The 19,705-nt window shown below is 39.9% G+C and overlaps 1 protein-coding gene across 1 annotated transcript in view; it reads right to left on the reverse strand.

Annotated features, from left to right (window-relative positions):
• The window catches only part of CEP192 (centrosomal protein 192), a 75,786-nt gene that overhangs the window by 38,244 nt on the left and 17,837 nt on the right, over positions 1–19,705 (reverse strand). Inside the window, exons 13-23 of the mRNA XM_086472471.1 lie at positions 18,764–18,894; positions 16,384–17,425; positions 16,151–16,277; positions 14,537–14,708; positions 9,690–10,590; positions 6,571–6,719; positions 4,522–4,752; positions 2,954–3,079; positions 1,269–1,412; positions 979–1,042; positions 171–310 (exon numbers count right to left, since the gene is read on the reverse strand). Coding sequence (XP_086328597.1) covers positions 171–310; positions 979–1,042; positions 1,269–1,412; positions 2,954–3,079; positions 4,522–4,752; positions 6,571–6,719; positions 9,690–10,590; positions 14,537–14,708; positions 16,151–16,277; positions 16,384–17,425; positions 18,764–18,894 — 3,227 coding nt within the window. The remainder of the gene's footprint in view (positions 1–170; positions 311–978; positions 1,043–1,268; positions 1,413–2,953; positions 3,080–4,521; positions 4,753–6,570; positions 6,720–9,689; positions 10,591–14,536; positions 14,709–16,150; positions 16,278–16,383; positions 17,426–18,763; positions 18,895–19,705) is intronic.

The following is a 19,705-nucleotide window of genomic DNA, read 5'->3' on the forward strand; positions in this document are numbered from 1 at the left end:
AGAAGCACATATGAGTGTGTGTATATATATACATATATATACACATACATATATATATACACACATACACACACACACCCCACACCCCTATATAATAAAACCAAACATTCAAAAGAAGCAGGCTAGGAGAGGCGAACTATTATTGAAACACTTTGTAAATACATGTAAACCTGTAAGTCTTTTGGAGCGTGTATCCTCGCTGTTCCAGCTCTAGCTCGGAGAGGAATGCTTTTAATCACACTGCTAGGTCCTGGACTATCCACCTCCACATCAACTCTTGCCAAGAATTCATCCGCTGGACCCAAGGAATCTAGAAACAATTCCATGAGTAACAAAAGCAAACAAGCCTGCTAGCAGGAAAGGCCATTCCTTTGGATGCATGTCTCATTTCTGCTACTGTCCAACCTTAACATATTAATGTTGTGGTGACATTAACAGAAGTTCTCCCATTACCCTGGCAACACTTTTTTTCTTTTAAAGTCTCACAGGATCTTATTTAAATTTTAACTTTCTGTCAAATGTGGATGAAATTGTCCCTAAAGCAAAAAAATAAAAAGTCATCTTAACATACTAGCCAAGCTGCTGATATATGTACTAGTTACTATTTAGGAAGCCAGAAAAACTCAGATTTCTTCAAATTTTTTATCTATTTTGCAATGAGTGCAATGTTTAAGTGATGACTTAATTCCCTCAGCAAAAGGAGTAAAGCAAATTCCACACATCTTGCAGTAGATAACCACTCTGTACAGTTTGATAATGAAGTATAAATACCCCTGTTAACATCTGAAAGATTAAGACACAGAAGCACTTTGCCTCCTTCAGTTACTCAAACTGAATGTGATACCTGAAATATCAGGGCACACAAACCAAAGACAGAACGTGACATTTCAAGCTTGCAGCCTGTTCCCTCAAGTCTAACACATGCATACATTAAAAGTCAAATTTGTTTCAGTTGAAATGAAAAGCAAATTGCTATACCTGAACAAGAACTTTGTTTCTTAGGTGCGTGGAACAGAACCCAAACTGTTAAAGCTTCAGGATCCTGAAAAAGAAATTAGTTGACTCATCTTATGAGAGGGAGAGAATTACTGAAGAGAAAAAAAAAGAAAAAAGCACAAAACAAAACAAAACCAAACCACAGTAGCCACAAAACTATACTGCTCAAACAGGTAGACTTCCCAAAAATCATTACTGTGAACTCAGATATTCAGAACTGTGATTTCAGACAGCAAGTAACAGGAAGAATCAGCCAACTACGAACTACTCACTTGCCCGTCGTAGCTTGCATGTATCACATGATTGACAACTGATGGAGCTGCTATCTGAGAAACTTCATCTATTTGGAGCGATTGATCATTAGAAGGATTAACTGGTTCCTTGGAGAACGTGAAGCAACGCCAAGCTACTGCATTCTGTCAAAGAAATAAAGCATTGAATCTCTTATTGTCACTAACAATAATGCTGACAAAGCTGCAAAATGCAAGGCAGAATGATCTAAGTAGTTTGGAAAAAACAATCAAAGATTAGCCTGTAGTTTCAGTTGGTATGTGATAGTCCAGCAAACCCTTTAAAAAATAGTCAGAAACCCTTCTGGAGTAAAAGGAGACAAGCTGGAACTGGTTAGTTTAAGCCTTCAAGAAGTTTAGCTGTTCAAGACCAAACCTCACCAGTCACCAAGATGACCTGATCCATCTTAACACAAGGCCAGTCCTTTCTTGTCCCCCCCACATAAGGAAACACGACCAGCTCTTCCCACAGCACAGAACAGCAGCCAGCCTAGCCAAAAATCCAAAATCACCATTGCCACAGAGATACAGAGGAGTATACTGCAGCCTGCAATGGAGGCTGTTATAATCTCGGGGGAGACAAAGCAGACTGAGGAGTCCTGCTCTTGCTCCTGCAAAGGAAGAAGAAATGTTAAACTTGCTATGGAGCAAATTTGGCTGCTTGTCTGAACAGTCAGCTCTTCCACTTGCAAGGTGGAATACATCTCCGACTTCTCAGAGGGAAGGTTTAGGCAAGACAACCCTTTTGCTGTCTGCTGCCCCGTGCTATCAAATTAGGCAACACAGAGGCAGCAGTCCATGGCTAGGCTGAAAAAAAAAACCACACCCACCAAAATCTACCAAAACCCCCGCAAAAAAACCACCACACCTATCCCAGAAGAATTTAAGCATTTTTGTCCATGTCATGTCCTGGTTTTGTCTGCAATCAAGTTCATTTTCTTCCCAGTAGCTGGTACCGTGCTGTGGTTTGGATTTAGCATGAGAATGATGTTGATAACACGCTCATGTTTTTGTTGTTGCTGAGCGGTGCTTATACTAAGTCAATGACTTTCCAGCTTCTCATGCTGCCCTGCCTGCGAGGAGGCTGGGGGGCACAAAGAGCTGGGAGGGGACACAGCCAGGACAGCTGACCCAAACAAGCCAAAGGGCGTTCCATACCATATGATGTCACTCTCCATATCTAAACTGGGGGGAGCTGGCCGGGGGACCCACAGCTCAGGGACTGGTTGTGAATTGGTCAGCAGGTGGTGAGCAGTTGTACTGTGCATCACTTGTTTTGTATATTCTATTATTATTACTATTATTATTTTCTCTTCCCTTTCTGTCCTATTAAACTGTCTTTATCTTAACCTGTGAGTTTCACCTTTTTTTCTTCCCCTCCCCCTGATTCTCTCCCCCATCCCACTGGCAGGGGGCGGGGGGGAGTGAGCGAGCAGCTGTGTGGTGCTGAACTGCCAGCCAGGGCTAAACCACAACATACCATTACAGCAGAATCAGATTACCACCCTGCAATAAATTAATTTCCTGACTAACCAAAGACTTCTTCGGTATCTTACATCCAGTGTCCACGGTACATTTCTTAATGACATATAACATGAAGTGTTTTGGTATTAAAATTCAGTATCACAAGAAGTTAACTTTCACATACAGAAGTTTACTGTACTTACTGCATTAATAATCAGTCTAATTGGCACAAAGGCATGGGTTTTGTTGATAAGTTTTAGTGGAAGAGCCTTCCAACTGCCAGAAGTCAAGTCACCAAAATCCAGAGTATCTCTTTTTCCTGTTTCCACCTGGTTTTAAGGCAAAGCAGAACCCATAAGGAAAGAAAATCTCCAAACACGCTACCATACAAAAGCACCAGTAAGGATGTCATTCACCTATTCCATCCTCGTAATGCTATAGCTGCATACAACACACACCTCCTACCGGGTTAGGAAGAGTCTAAGAAACAGGTTTCCTTTGATAGCAAAAGGGGTTCCATCTGATTGGCTATCCCCCACATATTTCGCCTCAGTCAAGCAAGCCAATCTTAGTGCAATATTCATCCACCAAAACCCAGTACACAAATTATTTTGGCTAATTCAAACTATGATTATTGCTAGAAAATGAGACATGTTAGTTTTAGATAGTTAAAATGTCATTTTAGCAAGTTAAAAGTTAAGAAAATAACTAAGGAGTAGTTAATTTTGTTAGCATAAAAGCATTTGAGTGTCATAACCTGCAGCAAAATACAGCTTTTATTTGGTACTTTTTCCAGTGTCAGGAACACAACAAGACATGTGGAGACAGAGCATAGGGTTTCATTTTACTCTAAATTAAGAAGCAAGTTTGAATGAATATACCATGAAGAACATGGAGAACAATGGATTTTGCCAAATTATGTCTTAAAACAATGCATTAAAGATTAAATTAAAATATATGGAAGAAGCATTAAAAATCATATCCTGTGTATTCAACTAGAATATCACTACTTTAAAACATACACTTAGCCCAAAGAAAGTTAACAGACCACTTCAAATGGAAAAAAATTGTTGGCTGTAGTTAACGACTGAAAATTCTACTTTTATCATTGATGTCACCGACATCACAGAACATTTGTTCAGACACCTTCAAAAGTACCATCAAGACCATTTCTCCTTGTCCATACTCTTAAATTTAGGACTACATAAAGCCAGATTTAATTCATAATGTCACACTGTCTGCCTTCTGGTTGTTCTTCATGATAGGATGCAAGACAAAGCATTTTAGACATCCACTTACTTTTAATTTTTAACTAGTTCAAAATAAGAAAGTATTCTCTACAACCATAAATAAGCTGGAAGTAATGAGAAACCAAGACAAAGCCTAGTTGATGTAAAAACTAAAGAAATCCTTATAATTGGATATAAAGACTTTTTGTTACATTTTAATGCCCAATGGTATGCACATACCAGATATTTAGAAAGCGTTAGATGTTCAAGATCTCATCAATTCTTTTAATGATGAAAAAGTAACATCTTTTAGTTTATTCTTTTCCGACAGAATCCATCAATTCCAGCTAGGTGCTCTTCCACAACTAAAACTTCCTAGATAGCTATAAGCTCCTCAAACATTCTTCTATATTCCCTCCCCACTCCAAACATAAGAAATTCCAGGTTCCTTTGAGGAACTGCATTGCTATTCTTTTCCAGTGTCATTAAACCATTCATAAAAATGCAACACCACCACCACCACACAATAAGCAGCTACTTACTTCTAGATCAGGATTTTCAGCGACTGCTGTCAGAACTACCCTACTTGCCAAAGCTTCTGCCTGAACAATTGTCTCAGCATCTGCAGAAACTGGCCAAGATGAAACATTGAGAATATACTGAAAGATCCCCGAATGACAAGGTAAGAACAGTATCTGCAGATCATTGGTAGAATAAGGTCCTACGATGGTTTTGTTCTTGAAAACCAGACATTGATATTTCACAGGATCCATCTGAAAAACAAAATCTCTGTCATTTTCAAGAGGCCTGTTGCCAGAGGACAGCATTTTTACAAATACCACATTTATCTGGCACCACTGCTCAGCGCAGATATTTTGTATATGTTTTTGCTCAATATTAATTATGCATCTTCATATTCATGTCCCACTTCCATCCCACTCAACTGTAGGCACCTAACTCTTTAAATTAAAAGATAAGTCAGCCTCAAAGTTCCTGGGGGTTCTTTCCAGCATCTAGTGAAAGATTAATACTGGGATTATAATATTTACTACGGTTAAAAATGAATTCATAAGTAAAACCCTGATTTTTGAGAAAGAACAGCAAAATAAATAAAGCAAGCCAACTCTACTTGGTGCTTTCTGCCATCAAAAATGGGAGGAAGAGGTATGGAGGACGAGTAATGGAAAGGTCAGTGGATAGAGGTCACCAGTAAATCCTAGCACAGATGCCTTAAGGTTTTTTTCGTGAACATATTCATAGATAATCTCCAAGCAGAAGAGACAGACTGCAAGTCACACAGTGTACCTCTTAACTTGACTGGAAAAAAATGGGGTTTAATTATATTGTGCAGCAAACAAAATAAATGTAAATATTTATTCATGGAATGCCTGGGAGTGTCAACTGTAAAGTAGTTTCATGAAAAAAATCACCTGGTACAACAGACTCTCAGGTTTGAAGAGCTGCATAAGAGCCCCATGATACTGAGCAACTAGAAAGATATCTAGGAAATCTCCACTCTCATACACACATGTATATACACAAACACAGAACTGTGGTTTGGTGTTTTTTAAAGGGGAAACGTTCAGAGAAAATGAGAGCAAAACCAGAAGTCATAACCCTGGAAAGAAAAGTGCTACATCTGCTTGAAAAATATACCTAAGGAGGGATACTGTAAGGATTTATAAGACATACAAGCAGCAATATATAAAGTGAATCATTGTCCATTATTTCTCAGTAATAAAAGGGCCAAATAAAACCAGCAAGAACCAGACTAAAAAAAAAATGGAAAAAAGCAGTAGTGCATAGGATCCACAACTGAACTGAACTGTGGGTAACACTACACAATTTCAAAAGATTACCTAGACAAAGAGCAGACCACCAAAAACTAGTAAGAACAGAAATAACATGTAGCTCAGAAGTTCCCAAGCATCAAAGTGCCAGAAGCTCAGAGTATGCTATGCTTGTTCTGCTGTTACATTTTTCTCTACTCAGAGTATTGATCAGTAATAAGTGATACTGATGGACTTTTAACCTAACTCATTCTCATGTTCTCGAGACCTTTTACCTCTGGAACTATTACTATGATGACAGAAGTAGACAGAATTCAACAAAATTAAAGCATTAAGATGCCAAATCTATGGCCTATAACCCACAGAACAACCCACCTAGCCTGAAGCCTGAAGCCTGCTCCAAATAGTTCTCATTCTGTGTCACTCAAGATCTCCTGATGCCAAGAAAAACGGGAGCAAACTTCACAAAATGTTTAGCAGTAATAGTCCTCAGCATGGACACTTTCTTTCCTAGGGCTGACTTTCCTTGCATACACAGGTCAGAATGAACAAGCACTCAACTCAAACCGATCACATTGTGCACACAGAACAAGTCTACAAGTCAGTCCCATCCCATGGCATTTACCTCCCCATGCCCACTTGTTGGAGTAAGTCAGGTGGCCTGGGGTAGCACTGCTTTTGTGCATATTAACAGTAAAATGGGAAAAAATTACAAACCCGTACAGGGGGCTCAATTTTATGTATGACAACTGTTAAGATTCTAGCATTATCCTTATAGCTTTATTTAAACAAAGCTCTTACCTTTTCCCCATTAACTGAAACACTGAGCACTCCAATGCTGACCTGCAACCACCGTTCAGTTGGATTAAAAATGCCAAGAACCGTCTGTGATGCAATTCCCACACAACAGGCATTGGGGAACTTTAATTCTTCTGGTACTTTTATATGTCCTTTGGAAGAAAATATGGTCCTGTTAGTTCCAAGCACCCAAAAGCAAATCAGCACTCAGGCTGCCACCATGTCAAGTTTATAAACTCATTTGACAAATACTTTGTTACAGCAGTGAAATGTTTGACTCCTACAGTTTTCATGAGCATTTTTCTACAACCCAGATACAAATTAGAAACTATTGAAATTCTGAGTATCTTACTTGGAGTTCTAGTGTCACAAACAGAAATATTTATGGAAAAAGCACATCCCATGCAGACACTAACCCACAAACTATTTATATACACCTTATATAAAATACTCAATGTTCACAATTCAACCAGTATTAGCCCAACTCAGAAAATGTGAATATCAGTATTACAACATCTTTAGAACATTTATACTGACCAAAAAGGAAAATCTTCTTTTCTACCAGAATATAACTGTTACCTAAAAAGGTATTCAGGCATTTTTTTGCTACAGAAAATACTGAGTACTGCCAGGGTAGACTTTTGCTGTAGAAGTGCAGCCATCAAAAACTACCACCAAACCAAAAAGAAATCCTGCTTCAAATATTTTACTTCTAGGAAGCTCTTACTTCTAAATATTCAAAATAACTCTTTCAGAGGAATTGCAACATTATAATGACAACTCAAAACTCAAATAGAGGTAAGAGTTCCCTGGCATGACCAGGATCAATCTTCACCACACCCAGAAGCCCACTAACAGGTACCCATTTTAAAAATTAAATGGGTACCCAAATTAAAAATTTGACTTCTCTGTTAGAGACACACATAATCACTTGAAGTAGTTTTAGTTACTTGAGCAACAAGCTTTATTTTAAAGCCACATACTCTTACTCTTGCCTGATAAATCTGGTTCCCTTTTATGATGGAGTTACAGCATCAACCGACAAGGGAAGAACAAGTGATGTTGTCCATCTGGACCTGTGCAAAGCCCTCGACACTGTCTCACATGACATCCTGGTCTCCAAATTGGAAAGACATAGATTTGACGGAGGGACCGCTCGGTGGGTAAGAAATTTGCTGGAAGGTCGCACCCAAAGAGAGGTGATCAATGGCTCCGTGAGTGGAAACTGACAACAAGCAGTGTTCCTCAGGGATCGGTACTGGGACTGGAGCTGCTTAATATCTTTGTCTTCATCATGGACAGTGGCATCGAGTGCACCCTCAGCAGTTTTGCCGATGACACCAAGCTGTGTGGTGCAGTCGACACACTGGAGGGAGGGGAGGCTGTCCAGAGCGACCTGGACGGGCTGGAGAGGTGGGCTTGTGTGAATCTCAAAGTTCAACAAGGCCAAGGGCAAGGTCCTGCACCTGGGTCAGGGCAATCCCCAATATCAATACAGGCTGGGCAATGAGTGGATGGAGAGCAGCCCTGAGGAGAAGGGCTTGAGGTACTGGTGTGTGATAGGATGAACATGTGTGCGCTCGCAGCCCAGAAAGCCAATCGCATCCTGGGCTGCATCCAGACCAGGGTGGCCAGCAGGTCGAGGGAGGGGATTCTGCCCTTGTGAGACCCCACCTGCAGTATTGCATCCAGCACTGGAGCCCCCAAAACAAGATAGACACGGAGCTGTTGGAGTGAGTTCAGAGGAGGGCTACCAAGATGGTCAAAGGGTTGGAACACCTTTCCTACAACGACAGGCTGAAAGAGTTGGGCTTGTTCAGCCTGGAGAAGAGAAGGCTCCGGGGAGACCTTATAGTGACTTTCCAGAACCTGAAGGGGGCCTACAAGAAGGCTGGGGAGGGACTTTTCACAAGGGCCTGCAGTGATAGGACAAGGGGTAATGGTTGGAAGCTGGGAGAGGGCAGGTTTAGACTAGATACAAGAAAGAAGCTCTTTATTGTGAGGGTGGTGAGGCCCTGGCACAGGCTGCCCAGAGCAGCCGTGGCTGCCCCCTCCCTGGCAGTGTTCAAGGCCAGGTTGGATGGGGCTTGGAGCAACCTGGTCTAGTGGATGGTGTCCCTGCCCATGGCAGGGGGTTGGAACTGGATGGTCTTTGACATCCCTTCCAACCCAAACCATTCTATGATTCTCCTCCAAAAAAGAAAATTTAGCACAAGCATGAAGGTGAAAATACAAACCAAGACTAGCATCACTGGAAAATAAGTTCAAAAACTCAACATGTAAAAAAACCTAGAAATTTTGTATATTAAAAACAGGCAGAGTAAGATGCTTCAAATTTTACTATTCTAAAATACGCTGACAAGATCAATTACTTCGAACAATAAACAAACAGAAAATAATCTACAAACTGTCACAAATTCAAACCTTCAACCCCACTAGCTTGTCATTTAATCTGAAAGAATTAGCCAGAAGAAAGTATAGCAAAAAAAACCCTAAAGAGATCATAGGTTAAAAGGAGTCTTTAAAATGAAACACTGTTTTGCAATGCTTAGGTTTAGAGCTATGTCAAGATAGAGAGAAATAGCAGAAAGTGCAGAAGGCACTTGGCAGCTTGTCTTTCCCCTTCATACCCAGAAAACAGCTTAAGCCCTCCACTCTCCTCCTCGGATTTTTTTGGCCTAATTGACTGCTAATATCAAGTTAGGCTGGAGACAGAAATGTCATGTACTTCCCAGATAAAATACAATTGAATTTCCAGAGCATGACTTGTCCTGACTAGCATGAATTGCAGCTAGGATTTCTGTTCCTCTTATGAAAGGCAGTCCTAGAGCCTTTAAACAAACAGAAAACCACTGAGTGCTGAAGAATGCTGAAATTCTTCCAGATTACGAAAAATTTCCTTTAAAACCATAACAGGACTGTAAGAGTAGACATTGAATTCAGAGAACATAATTCAATAAGGAAATTAGTAATACTGTTTTTAAAATAACAAAGCTTACATGAAGAAAAATTTTGGTTGCACTTAGTAGTCACCTTGATTTTATTCACTATAACATTAGCATCATCACTATCACTATTCTGGTCCACAGCTGTATTGTAAACACTCTAAAAACCACACTTACCAATACCAGGTGACTTTGGCAACTCCCACTCGTTTCTACCAGCTCCAAGAGATTGTCCAGTACATGACTTTATAGTTAAGATATTCTTGTTCCAGGAAGTAGAGTGAGGATTACAAAGTGAGGCTGCACCCAAAGAGCCAGGACCAATATTTGGACCTAAAGGAATCCCCACCATAAGTGGATTCTCAACATGTCCTGCGGGGATACCCGAACAAGGAAGCCCTACTGGAAGTCCAAATCCTGCAGAGCTGCAGCCACGAAACCGAGACAAAACCATATTTCCAGCAGATGGTATATTTGCCAGATGCTGTTGTGCAAACGGAGTCGTTGCAAGAGAATGTCCTGTAAGCAGTGTGGGAACAGAAGAAGAAATTGCTTGACTCTCTGAGGTAGTGACACGGGATTTAAAGCTTGAAATAGGAACATATTGTTCACCAGACGAGTTTTGATTGAATGGCATACAAGTGCTTAATCCAGGATATACAGGTAACATATTCACGGATGGCAATCCTTGTCTCTGTGCTTTGCTTGTGTGATCCTGCCACACTTCTTGTGCATCAACATTAACAGAAAGTGGCTGGAAGACGCAGAATTTATTTGGTGAAGCTGATTTAACATGGTCTAGCTCTTTCTGATTTGCTGCTACATTTGAAGGAATAGATGCAAGCTGCTTTTCATTCTTCGGAAAAACTTCTTTGGACAGTTCTTGACCCAGCGCATCATCAAGTTCTCTCTGAAGACCTGCAAGTTCATTTTCTTCTGATTTCTGGTCAATACTAAGCAGTGCTGCTTTTCTAGGTCTTTGGCATGCGTAGTCTTCTAGACTTCCATCTGCATGTTCATGCGAAGGAGTCGGGCTGGCTTGAATTATTGTTGTGCTCAGCTCACTAGCATTTTCACCCTAGTAAACAGATATAATATGCAGTATTAAAAGTGTTAGAAAAGCCAATACGGTACATAAAACAAGACAGATCTTAATACAGGTATTGCCATCCAGTATAAATAATCAAGTTTGTCAAGTCTTGTCTGAAGTTTTGCTTTTGTAACATCTGTGGCTCTTCACCTTGAAAAAGAAAACCTGCAACTTCAACCTGCTTGCTATCTGAAGTCACAATCTAGCTAGGTGTCCTGGGTCTGGCTGGGATGGAGTTCATTTTCTTCATAGCAGCCCCTACAGCGCAGTATTCTTAGATCTGGGACCCCGACACTGGTAACACACCAGTGTTTCAGCTACCGCTGAGCGGTGCTTGCGCAGTCAAGGCCTTCTCCATTTCTCACTCTGCCACTCCAGAGAGCAGGTTGGGGGTGGGCAAGAGGGACACAGTCAGGACAGCTGACCCCAACTGACCAAAGAGAGAACGATGTAATATCATGCCCAGCAATAAACACTGCAGGGGTATTTTTCCAAAGTAGCTGTTGCTTGGAGACTGGATGAGCATTGGTCTACTGGTAGTGAGTGACTGCTTTTGCATCGCTCCCCCCCTGCCCCCTTCACTTATTAAACCATTTTTATCTCAATCCACACATCCTCCACCCCACCCTTTTCACCGTTTTGCCCTTCCAGTTCTCTTGTCCATGCTGCTGTGGGGGGTGAGCAAGCAACTGGAGGGGGCTCAGCCACCAGCTGGGGTCAACCCACCGCACTAGGCATTAAAGCCACAAGAACGCTCTGCTCTCTGAAGTTACCACTGACTAAAAGAGTTTCCATAGGGCCAAAAATGTTTGACTTCCTATGATTTTATAATGCCATTCTGTGGGAAAATAACTGTACTATAAAAAACCCAAATGGAGCAGATTCCTAAACTCACATTATTATTCTAAATAATTCACAGTTCATTATTCATAATGGTTCACAGACATTGTTATCCTAAAAAAAAAAAAAAGAGACCTGCAGTGACTTGTCTTATTGTGTTTGGATCCAGTATCAGGAAGATCTCAGTGTTTAAAAATGCATGAATCAATCCTAAATAGCAGCATGCAAGTGCAGTATAGACTATTTGTCTCCATATATTTTATGACTTGCTTGAATGCAAAGGTGTAAGTTTCTTCTAATAAGAAATGAGAATCCCCAAGTATTAAGAGTCCACTAACAAAAAGTGGATGTGATCAGGTACCAGATCTGTACTTAAGAGCTCTCAGTAAAAGCTAAGGACATAGCAGTGAGTTACTGTAACATCATACAGATACATTTTTTGAGAACAAAAAAGCCCACTAAAGACATACTTGCCAACTTTTTAAGAAAAAAAAAGAAACAAAAACCAAAAAACTGAATGGCCCTGAACCAAATCACTAACCAAAAAGGATTCATTATGAAAATGCACTGACAAACACTTTCTTTGTGCACTCACACCAAGAATCATTCAAGCCCAGAGACCTTCCATCTTGGCTGGTATGCATGATGTAGGTGACTACACCTCACTGCCATTCTCAGTTCCTCTTAGTCCCAGAGCCTTGGGGCTTTTGTGCTTAGAAATCAAACCAAGAGAAAAAGAAGTACAGATCATAAATATGCACACACACAGTGTGTTTCAAGGAATCTCCTGTTGGGTTAACTGTCAAGAGCAGAAGTGATTACACCCTCTCAAGCACTGTTCATAGCTACTAACAATGGCACTAGCACCAAGCAGTGGAGAAGGACTGACCATGGGAGAACCACCCTCCCACAACTGGCATCACACTTGGCAGTCTTCCCAGTACAGCAGATGGAACTCCACGTATCTCCCCTATCGATCTGAACAATGAAAGTGTTCACTAGATGTCCTACAAAGTTTAATTTTTTCTTGTGAAGTACATCCAGATCACAGATTCCACTTTCAAAAAGGGAGTTCCAAAATAATTTTTAAAAGTTTCAAAACCAAAACTAGACAGTGTGGTATCAAAGCAACCAGACATCAGCTCAGGACAGGTGTACCTAGAGAACTACATAAACGGACAAAGAGTACAGTACAAAGCAATTGTTCAGTGTAAGTAAATAGGACCTGGGAGGCAGGGAAAGGCACGTGAAAGAAGGGAAAAGAACAGTAAAGCAGCTGTTTGGATTGTGGTAGAAAAGTAAGCTGCAAGTTACAACCCTTTAAAAAGGGCATTCAGGGTGGCTGCTTGAGGTGAGATTGCTCACCAGGCCAAATCAACCAAACAAGAACTAAAAAAAAAAAAAATTTTAGAAGTCATGCTCCTTTGGCAAGCTGACCCTAGTGCCAAAGGCAGAGAGCACCACTGGTTAACAGACTGTGCTGTGGTAAGTGTTCAGATCTGAAGGTAACACCAACAAGCGTTACACGGTCCTGTTGTCTGTAAGAGGCTTCAGGCAAGGGACATGAAGGTGGCTCTTAACAAGCACAAAAGAGATGAAGATATCTCTCCCTCTCTCATCATAAAAGATTACTAACCCAAAGGAATAAATTAACACTGCAGCGTTATAAATGGGACTTTTAAAAGTATTCATAATACAAACGTAAAACTCTGGCAAAGTACTTGAGGATCTTCTTGCTGAACTATCCTGGGGAAACAAAGACTACTCCAACCGTAACATCTCTCCAAGACAGAGGCGAACTAGCCCATGACCAGTTGCATCAAAGCATCAAGAGCAGCCCATTTGCATGAGATGACAGGAACCTCGAACCATACGCACCTGAAACGTGAAACAGACCCAAGAGCTGATGCTGTGCCAGCAAGGACTGCAAGCAAATACCCACTTAAATTTGCCCTTGGGTTCCTTCCTACTGGGCATTGGAAACATCAAGGGGGAAAAGAACAGATTCCCTGTGTAACTTGAGCAACCAGACCTAGACTAAAATGGGCTGTAGGCCAGAACACATGCTTCCTTCTCCCTGATGCTTTCAGCATGAAGGAACATGGCTGCTGCTGTTCCCACAGGAGGAAGAAAAGGCTTCGCTAAGCTTTCACTAGCCACCAGTCCCGAAAAGCCTCACCCTCTGCAACTGAAAAAAAATGCATAGTAGATAGCGTTTCTATTTCTTGTGTCAGAGAAATCTACAACTGATAAAGATATTACAAAATAAATGTAACCACTCAGATTTACACAGACATGGAAGCGGTCAAAGAGGTTTTTCAGATTTTGTTTGGTTTTTAAAGTTCCAGTCACATTTCAATGCACTTTGGAAGGGGGGAGGCATAACAGGAAGATTCCAGATTCCAACAAAGCCATGGATTTAGATAAAAGAATGCCAGTTATCTTCATCAGCACAAGATTGAAAGTCTGAACAGAAGTTTCACTCTCAGGGTACACTCTGCTAAAGCAGTAAGAACAGTCAGAATGACTGTTGGATGTAGAAAACGATAGCTTTGGTCCTGAAAAAAAGAAGTTCAATCTAAAATATGTATTTATAAACATTTCTCCAGTAAAAAAAATAACAGGAAAAATATTCTCCTAACAGGGGAAGCTGAGCAGAAAAGGAGCCTCAGGAGTGATGAAAGCAGATATAGATCCTGCAAACCACTACTGGAACACCACACTGCATTCCAAGAACAGAATGACTTAACAAGAAATTGAGGAAAAGATGAAAGGGGAAAAATACACCAACTCTAACTTTTTTCAAAAGTTAGTAGTCCTTTGAATGTTCTACTATGTTTAAATCCATTAGAGTTTGTGCATTTAATACAGTCTATTTCAGAACTTAAATTTCTGAAACTCAGGAATGAGGGAGAAAAACATCTTTTCCCCCTGCACAGCACGTCCTAAACTTTTCTGAAACCCTTATGGATTTTCTAATTCAGAATTATTGTGACCATTTGAGGGTTTGGTTTGGGGGGGGGGGGGTGTTGTTTTCTTTGTTTCTTTCAAAGAAAGGGAATACATACATATTTACAGGTCAAGATTCTCTTACCCAGTACGTTTCCACATTATGTATTACAGCTGTGTTCTTAAGGGTACTGTCAGATGCAGAGACATATGTCAATCTGCTCATGCCAGGACTTGAGTAAACTGACAGAGGTAGTACACTGTCTTTGCAAGCAGATTCCTGATAATGTGATGTGCAAGTCAAGTCAGTTTCAGACCTGAAAAACAGATTCAAAGTATGTCAGAATTAGAATGCATTTCTAATGCTGCCTCCAAGAAAATCAATGCTAGACATTAGCTATACTATTCTAGAAGTCAGCTTACTTAGCCATCTTGTTCAGTACAGTCAGCAGAAATGAGAAATCAGCTCCCAGTTAACCTTTACAAGTTCTGCCTTTGATGTACATAAAACTCATTTTCATTGGATATATGTCGATAAGGCAAAACATCAGAGTTCCACAACTGAACTCAGATGCTAAGGACACAAAAACAACACAACAACTTATTGAAAGAAAAAGGATGAATCAATGTACTTGTATCTAACTAGATGGAAGAATGTCAAATTAAATAATTCAACATCCCAGGCATCGCACATTAGTATTTCCTATTCACTGCTGACATTCTCTTCATTTCACACACCTGAAAACACAGGATCTCTCACCAGTTTTTCAACCAAGAAGAGATAACATAAAAACAATCAAAGTCACTGACAACTTTAACTGGAAATCCTAATGTCTTCCTTAACACACTTGCAAAAATACACAAACTTCTGCACATTTTAACTTCTGAGAAACGACAAACAGCCTGTAATCCCAGTATCATGTACAACACACTAACAGTTGGCAAGTATCAAACAGTGAACTTAAAATTTAAGGTAAAGAAAACAGTTGCTGCCTCTTTTTATGAGAACATACATAGCCCTTGGCTACTGGCCACGTTTATACATTTAAGACTACAAAATCAACCTAGCTGCAATCTTATCATTTATGTAACACTTACTGTTATGGGAGCTCATTTAAAAAATATTGCCCTTTCAGTTGCTAAGAAAGCTTTAAATCATAGACACACATTGCAGTTTCTAAATACAAAGTGGCCAAAAGTAATGCAAATATTTCTACCCACCCTCTCACAACAAGCAGTGGCATGAATCAGAGAACCAAACAAAGTGAAATACTTGTAAGTTTAAAAAGCACATCTTCCTTGGTCTGCACAATGTCAAGCTTTTATCATATAATTAACAGCATAACCCCCAACCAAATAGCTTTATTTGTAATAGATTAATTACACTAGAACAATTAATAAATATGGGATTTTATAGCTCCATAAACACAAAGTTTTAGGTATCTGATGTACCTGAGTAGCTAACAGGCTGAATATTTTGTATTTTTGCATTACTGGATAATTCTGAGCAGAAAGAGCAATGTTCCTATCCAGCACCTCTGTCTCATCAGGCCAGTGAGGAAAATAAAAAGTTAACAATTGCTTAAGACTGCTTCCCCATAAACACAATAAAAGCAAAGCTTAGTCTAAGAATGAAGTCTTAGCCTAATAAAGATCTTCTGTAAACTGAGATCAAGGTCAACATTCAAACCAAAACGCGATCCCTCAAAAACCCTCATGAAGTATTAATAATTCTTATAAACTGCACCAAGAAATTTACCCTGAAAATGCTGTTCCAGAAGCCTCACTAGGAGAAGAGTGAATTAGTGGTGAAGTTGAAGGTCGGAAGCTATACTGCTCATCCTCCAGAGGCTGCAAGTCACATTCGGGTTGAATGGGTTTATGCTCTGGTAAATAAACAGAAGTTAATAACAGTATTTAAGCACAGGGAACAAGGCTACTGTCAAGAAAAGCCTTTTCAATAACTGGTTACATGTATACAATTTTACTCACCAGTGCTATTCTGGGGGGCTGGGGACCGCTTCTGAAATGTTACATGTTTCCCATTCCCACTGCAATCAGTACCAGCATCTTTGTTTCTCTTCTCTATGTTTGCATTTTGCTTCGTTTCATCATCGTTCAATTTCTGCAGCAGCTTTCCTTTTGGAGGACTTACTGAGACATATTTACTGGATGGCTTGGCAGGTTTTAAGTTGCTGAGTGACAGAGTATTTCCTGTACTTCCCTCCACCAAATCATTACATGGTTCAGCAAGAGCATTTGTTGCTTGATCTGCTGTTTCTGTGTCTTCCCTGACACAACATCTACTAGTGAGATTGTTGGTCTGGTAAGTGAGCTGATCTCTCTGTGCCACTTCAATTTTTGCTCCTAAAGGAATTCCACATGTCTCTGCTTCATTTCCAGTAGGTAAGGTTTTGGTATGGAGCATATCTGACCCAAGATCAGCATTCACTGACTGTAAATGTTTACTATTTCCTAAATCTGACAACTTTTCTGAATATTTAACACTATTTGCAGTTACGTCGCCATGGTTGGGAACACCAGACAGACTAGAGAAATCTTGAGTATCATTTTCTTCATTAAAATAATCCAGAAATTTCTTTTCTGTTTCTTGCTGCTTGCTATGATTATTTATCAAGTATTCTGTAAGAGTATTCTTGTTTTTATCCTTACCCAGTAAAAAGGTACCAGGTGTAAAGTTCTGGACAGACACTTCATGTTTCACAATACTCTCATATTCACTTTCATGTCCAATGTCATCTGTTTTTTTGAGGTATTTTTCCATATCAAATGCACTACTGTCCACATCACCAGATAATACCCAATTAGCAGAGAGCGCCGTCTCTTTAACAACTCCAGGAAGGAAACATGTTCTTTTACTTTTATTAGAGAGTGCCATCATCATAGCAGCTAGCTGGGAAGGCTCAGCACTGGAGGAAGCATCAGCAATAGCAGATGCAATTGTGCTAATACTCAGGACAGAGTCAGAATGATAAGATAAGCCATTTTCAACCTTGTTTTTATGAATTCCATCCTGTAACAAACCAAAATGAGTTAAGCACCAAATTAGGAAGTTTTTGTTTAGTGTTCTGTTTTCTGTGAAGGGCCACAAAGATGAGTAAGAGCTTGGAGTAGTATCTGTCATATGAGGAGAGGGCTGGAATTGTTCAGCCTCAGGAAGACAAGGCTCAGGAGGAAATCTTATCTATGTATATCAACACTTGATGGGGGGAGGGGGGGGGAGTAAAGAAGATGGAGCCAGATTCTTCTGAGGTATCCAGTAAGAAGGAGGCAATGGGCACAGTTTTAAGCACAGGAATTTCCATTTGAACATAAGGAAGGGATGTTTAATGTCAACCTCATCAAACACAGGAACAGGTTGCCCCAAGGGGACCCAGAGAGACTACAGTCTCCATCTTTGGAGATATTCAAAACGTGACCAGACCTTGATCAACCTGCTCCATTCAACCTGGCTTTGAGCAAGAAGAGATGGACTAGATGATCTCCAGGAGTGCCCTCTGACCTCAACCATTCTGTGATTTGTCTGTGTTTGAGACATTTTAGCATCCATATCAGACTGAGGGTGACCTAAACTTGTACAAACTGAGGGTGAGGTAGATTAGACACTGGATATACATTATCAAAACCCCAAATTGCTCATTTTGTATCTAGAACAATAGGGATAAATTAGAAAGAAAAGCAATTATGGCAGTACATAGTCAGACGAGCAAGAAAGTCTGCAGCTTTCATCACCTGATCAGCTAAATCAAGTCAAACTTACTAGCTACTGATTCCTTTCAGTGATCATGAAAGAGAAGGGCTGTTTCTGTAACTGATGGGTCTGTATGTGTTCTGCCTGATCAGAAAGAGGACACAACACGTTAAGGCAGAGAAGGTAGGTGTCTAGGATCACCAAATTGAAAATACACCTTTTTCAGACTTATACCATGTTGATATTTCTGAATTTTATTAAGTAAAAGACTTTATTCACATGCTAAAGTCAAGTTGTTTAAAAAAAAAATAGAAGGGGAAGACACAGCTGAAATTCAGAAACTTGATCGCAGAACATCAATAGCCTAGGAATCTCTGAAAAACTATGGGTTGACAGACGAAGCAACTCCAAAAGTGAGGTGTAGGGAGAAAAAGGAAAATGAGGTGGTAACACCTGACTCACTACAGGATCATGGCATTCCGATGAAACTATCCTAACAAACAGGGGCACCTGCTAGGATTCAAATGATCAGTATAAAAAGCAGCGAGCTGATATGAAAGGCCAAATTCATCCATGTTCAAAGAAACAATAATAATTGAAGTTACTTGAATTTTGTTCAAGTTTATAGTTGCACTTAGTAGAAACATACAAGAGAAATACCTTTGCTTTACTTTTGGTAGCAGCTTCTGTATTAATGCTTTTATGTATTCCAGCTACAGCATCCACCCTATGCCATGCACCTTCACAGCTGGTAGAATCTGCATGTTCTTTTGCTTGTGCCTCTAAGTCATCTAAGAGCAAAGAAAAAGACAGGGAATTATTTTACCATAAGTAAATTGTCTAAATACCTGCATTCTTGGGATACACATGCTCCCCTAACGCTCTACAGAAAAAAAGAGCTGATAAAATGTCACAAATCCAAATACTGCAAGGATCAATTGTTTCCTGTGCAGTACTCGCAGTTTACACTCAAGCCACAGAATCAGCTGGCGTTATGAATATCATGCTCCCACTCTTCAAATTTTATTTTCAGGTAGCTTATCATATTAGCATAAGCTAAAAAAAGCTTTTCATAAAATAGTGTTTGCAAGATAATACGAACATAGACCAAACTCCAATAGAGAACTAGAAGAGTTAAAACTGAGTAAAGCAAATTTTCTTATGCTGGAGACAGGATTTGACTGTGGTAGATAGCAGTGAACTGGTGATTTTGAAAGATTATATTTAGGAGGACCAGGTATGTTTCCAAAACCATTAAACTCATGAATAATCTTCTTGATTAGGAGATCAAACCCAAACTAGAAGGTATTGTTCATATGAGATCTAGAGGCTACTGTTTCAACAAATTAGTCCCTGCTTGAAGGAAAACATCTAGACTCCCTAGAATACCAAAACCAACCTTTAAAGATGCTCCGATCAGTGAGAAAACAGGTATGAAAAACATTTTTGGTTTGATTGGGGGGGGAAGTGTCAGGTGTTGGGATTTTTTTGTTCAGTTTGGGTTGTGTGTGTGTGTTTTATTTTTGGTTTGTTTGGGTTTTTTTTTCTTTATTTCTATTCTTACAGTATAAATATTTGGAGGTTGGACACACTTTGTATTTC

This window comes from Leptosomus discolor, chromosome 13 (assembly GCF_034619465.1).
Source record: "Leptosomus discolor isolate bLepDis1 chromosome 13, bLepDis1.hap2, whole genome shotgun sequence".
Classification (NCBI taxonomy): Eukaryota; Metazoa; Chordata; class Aves; order Leptosomiformes; family Leptosomidae; genus Leptosomus; species Leptosomus discolor.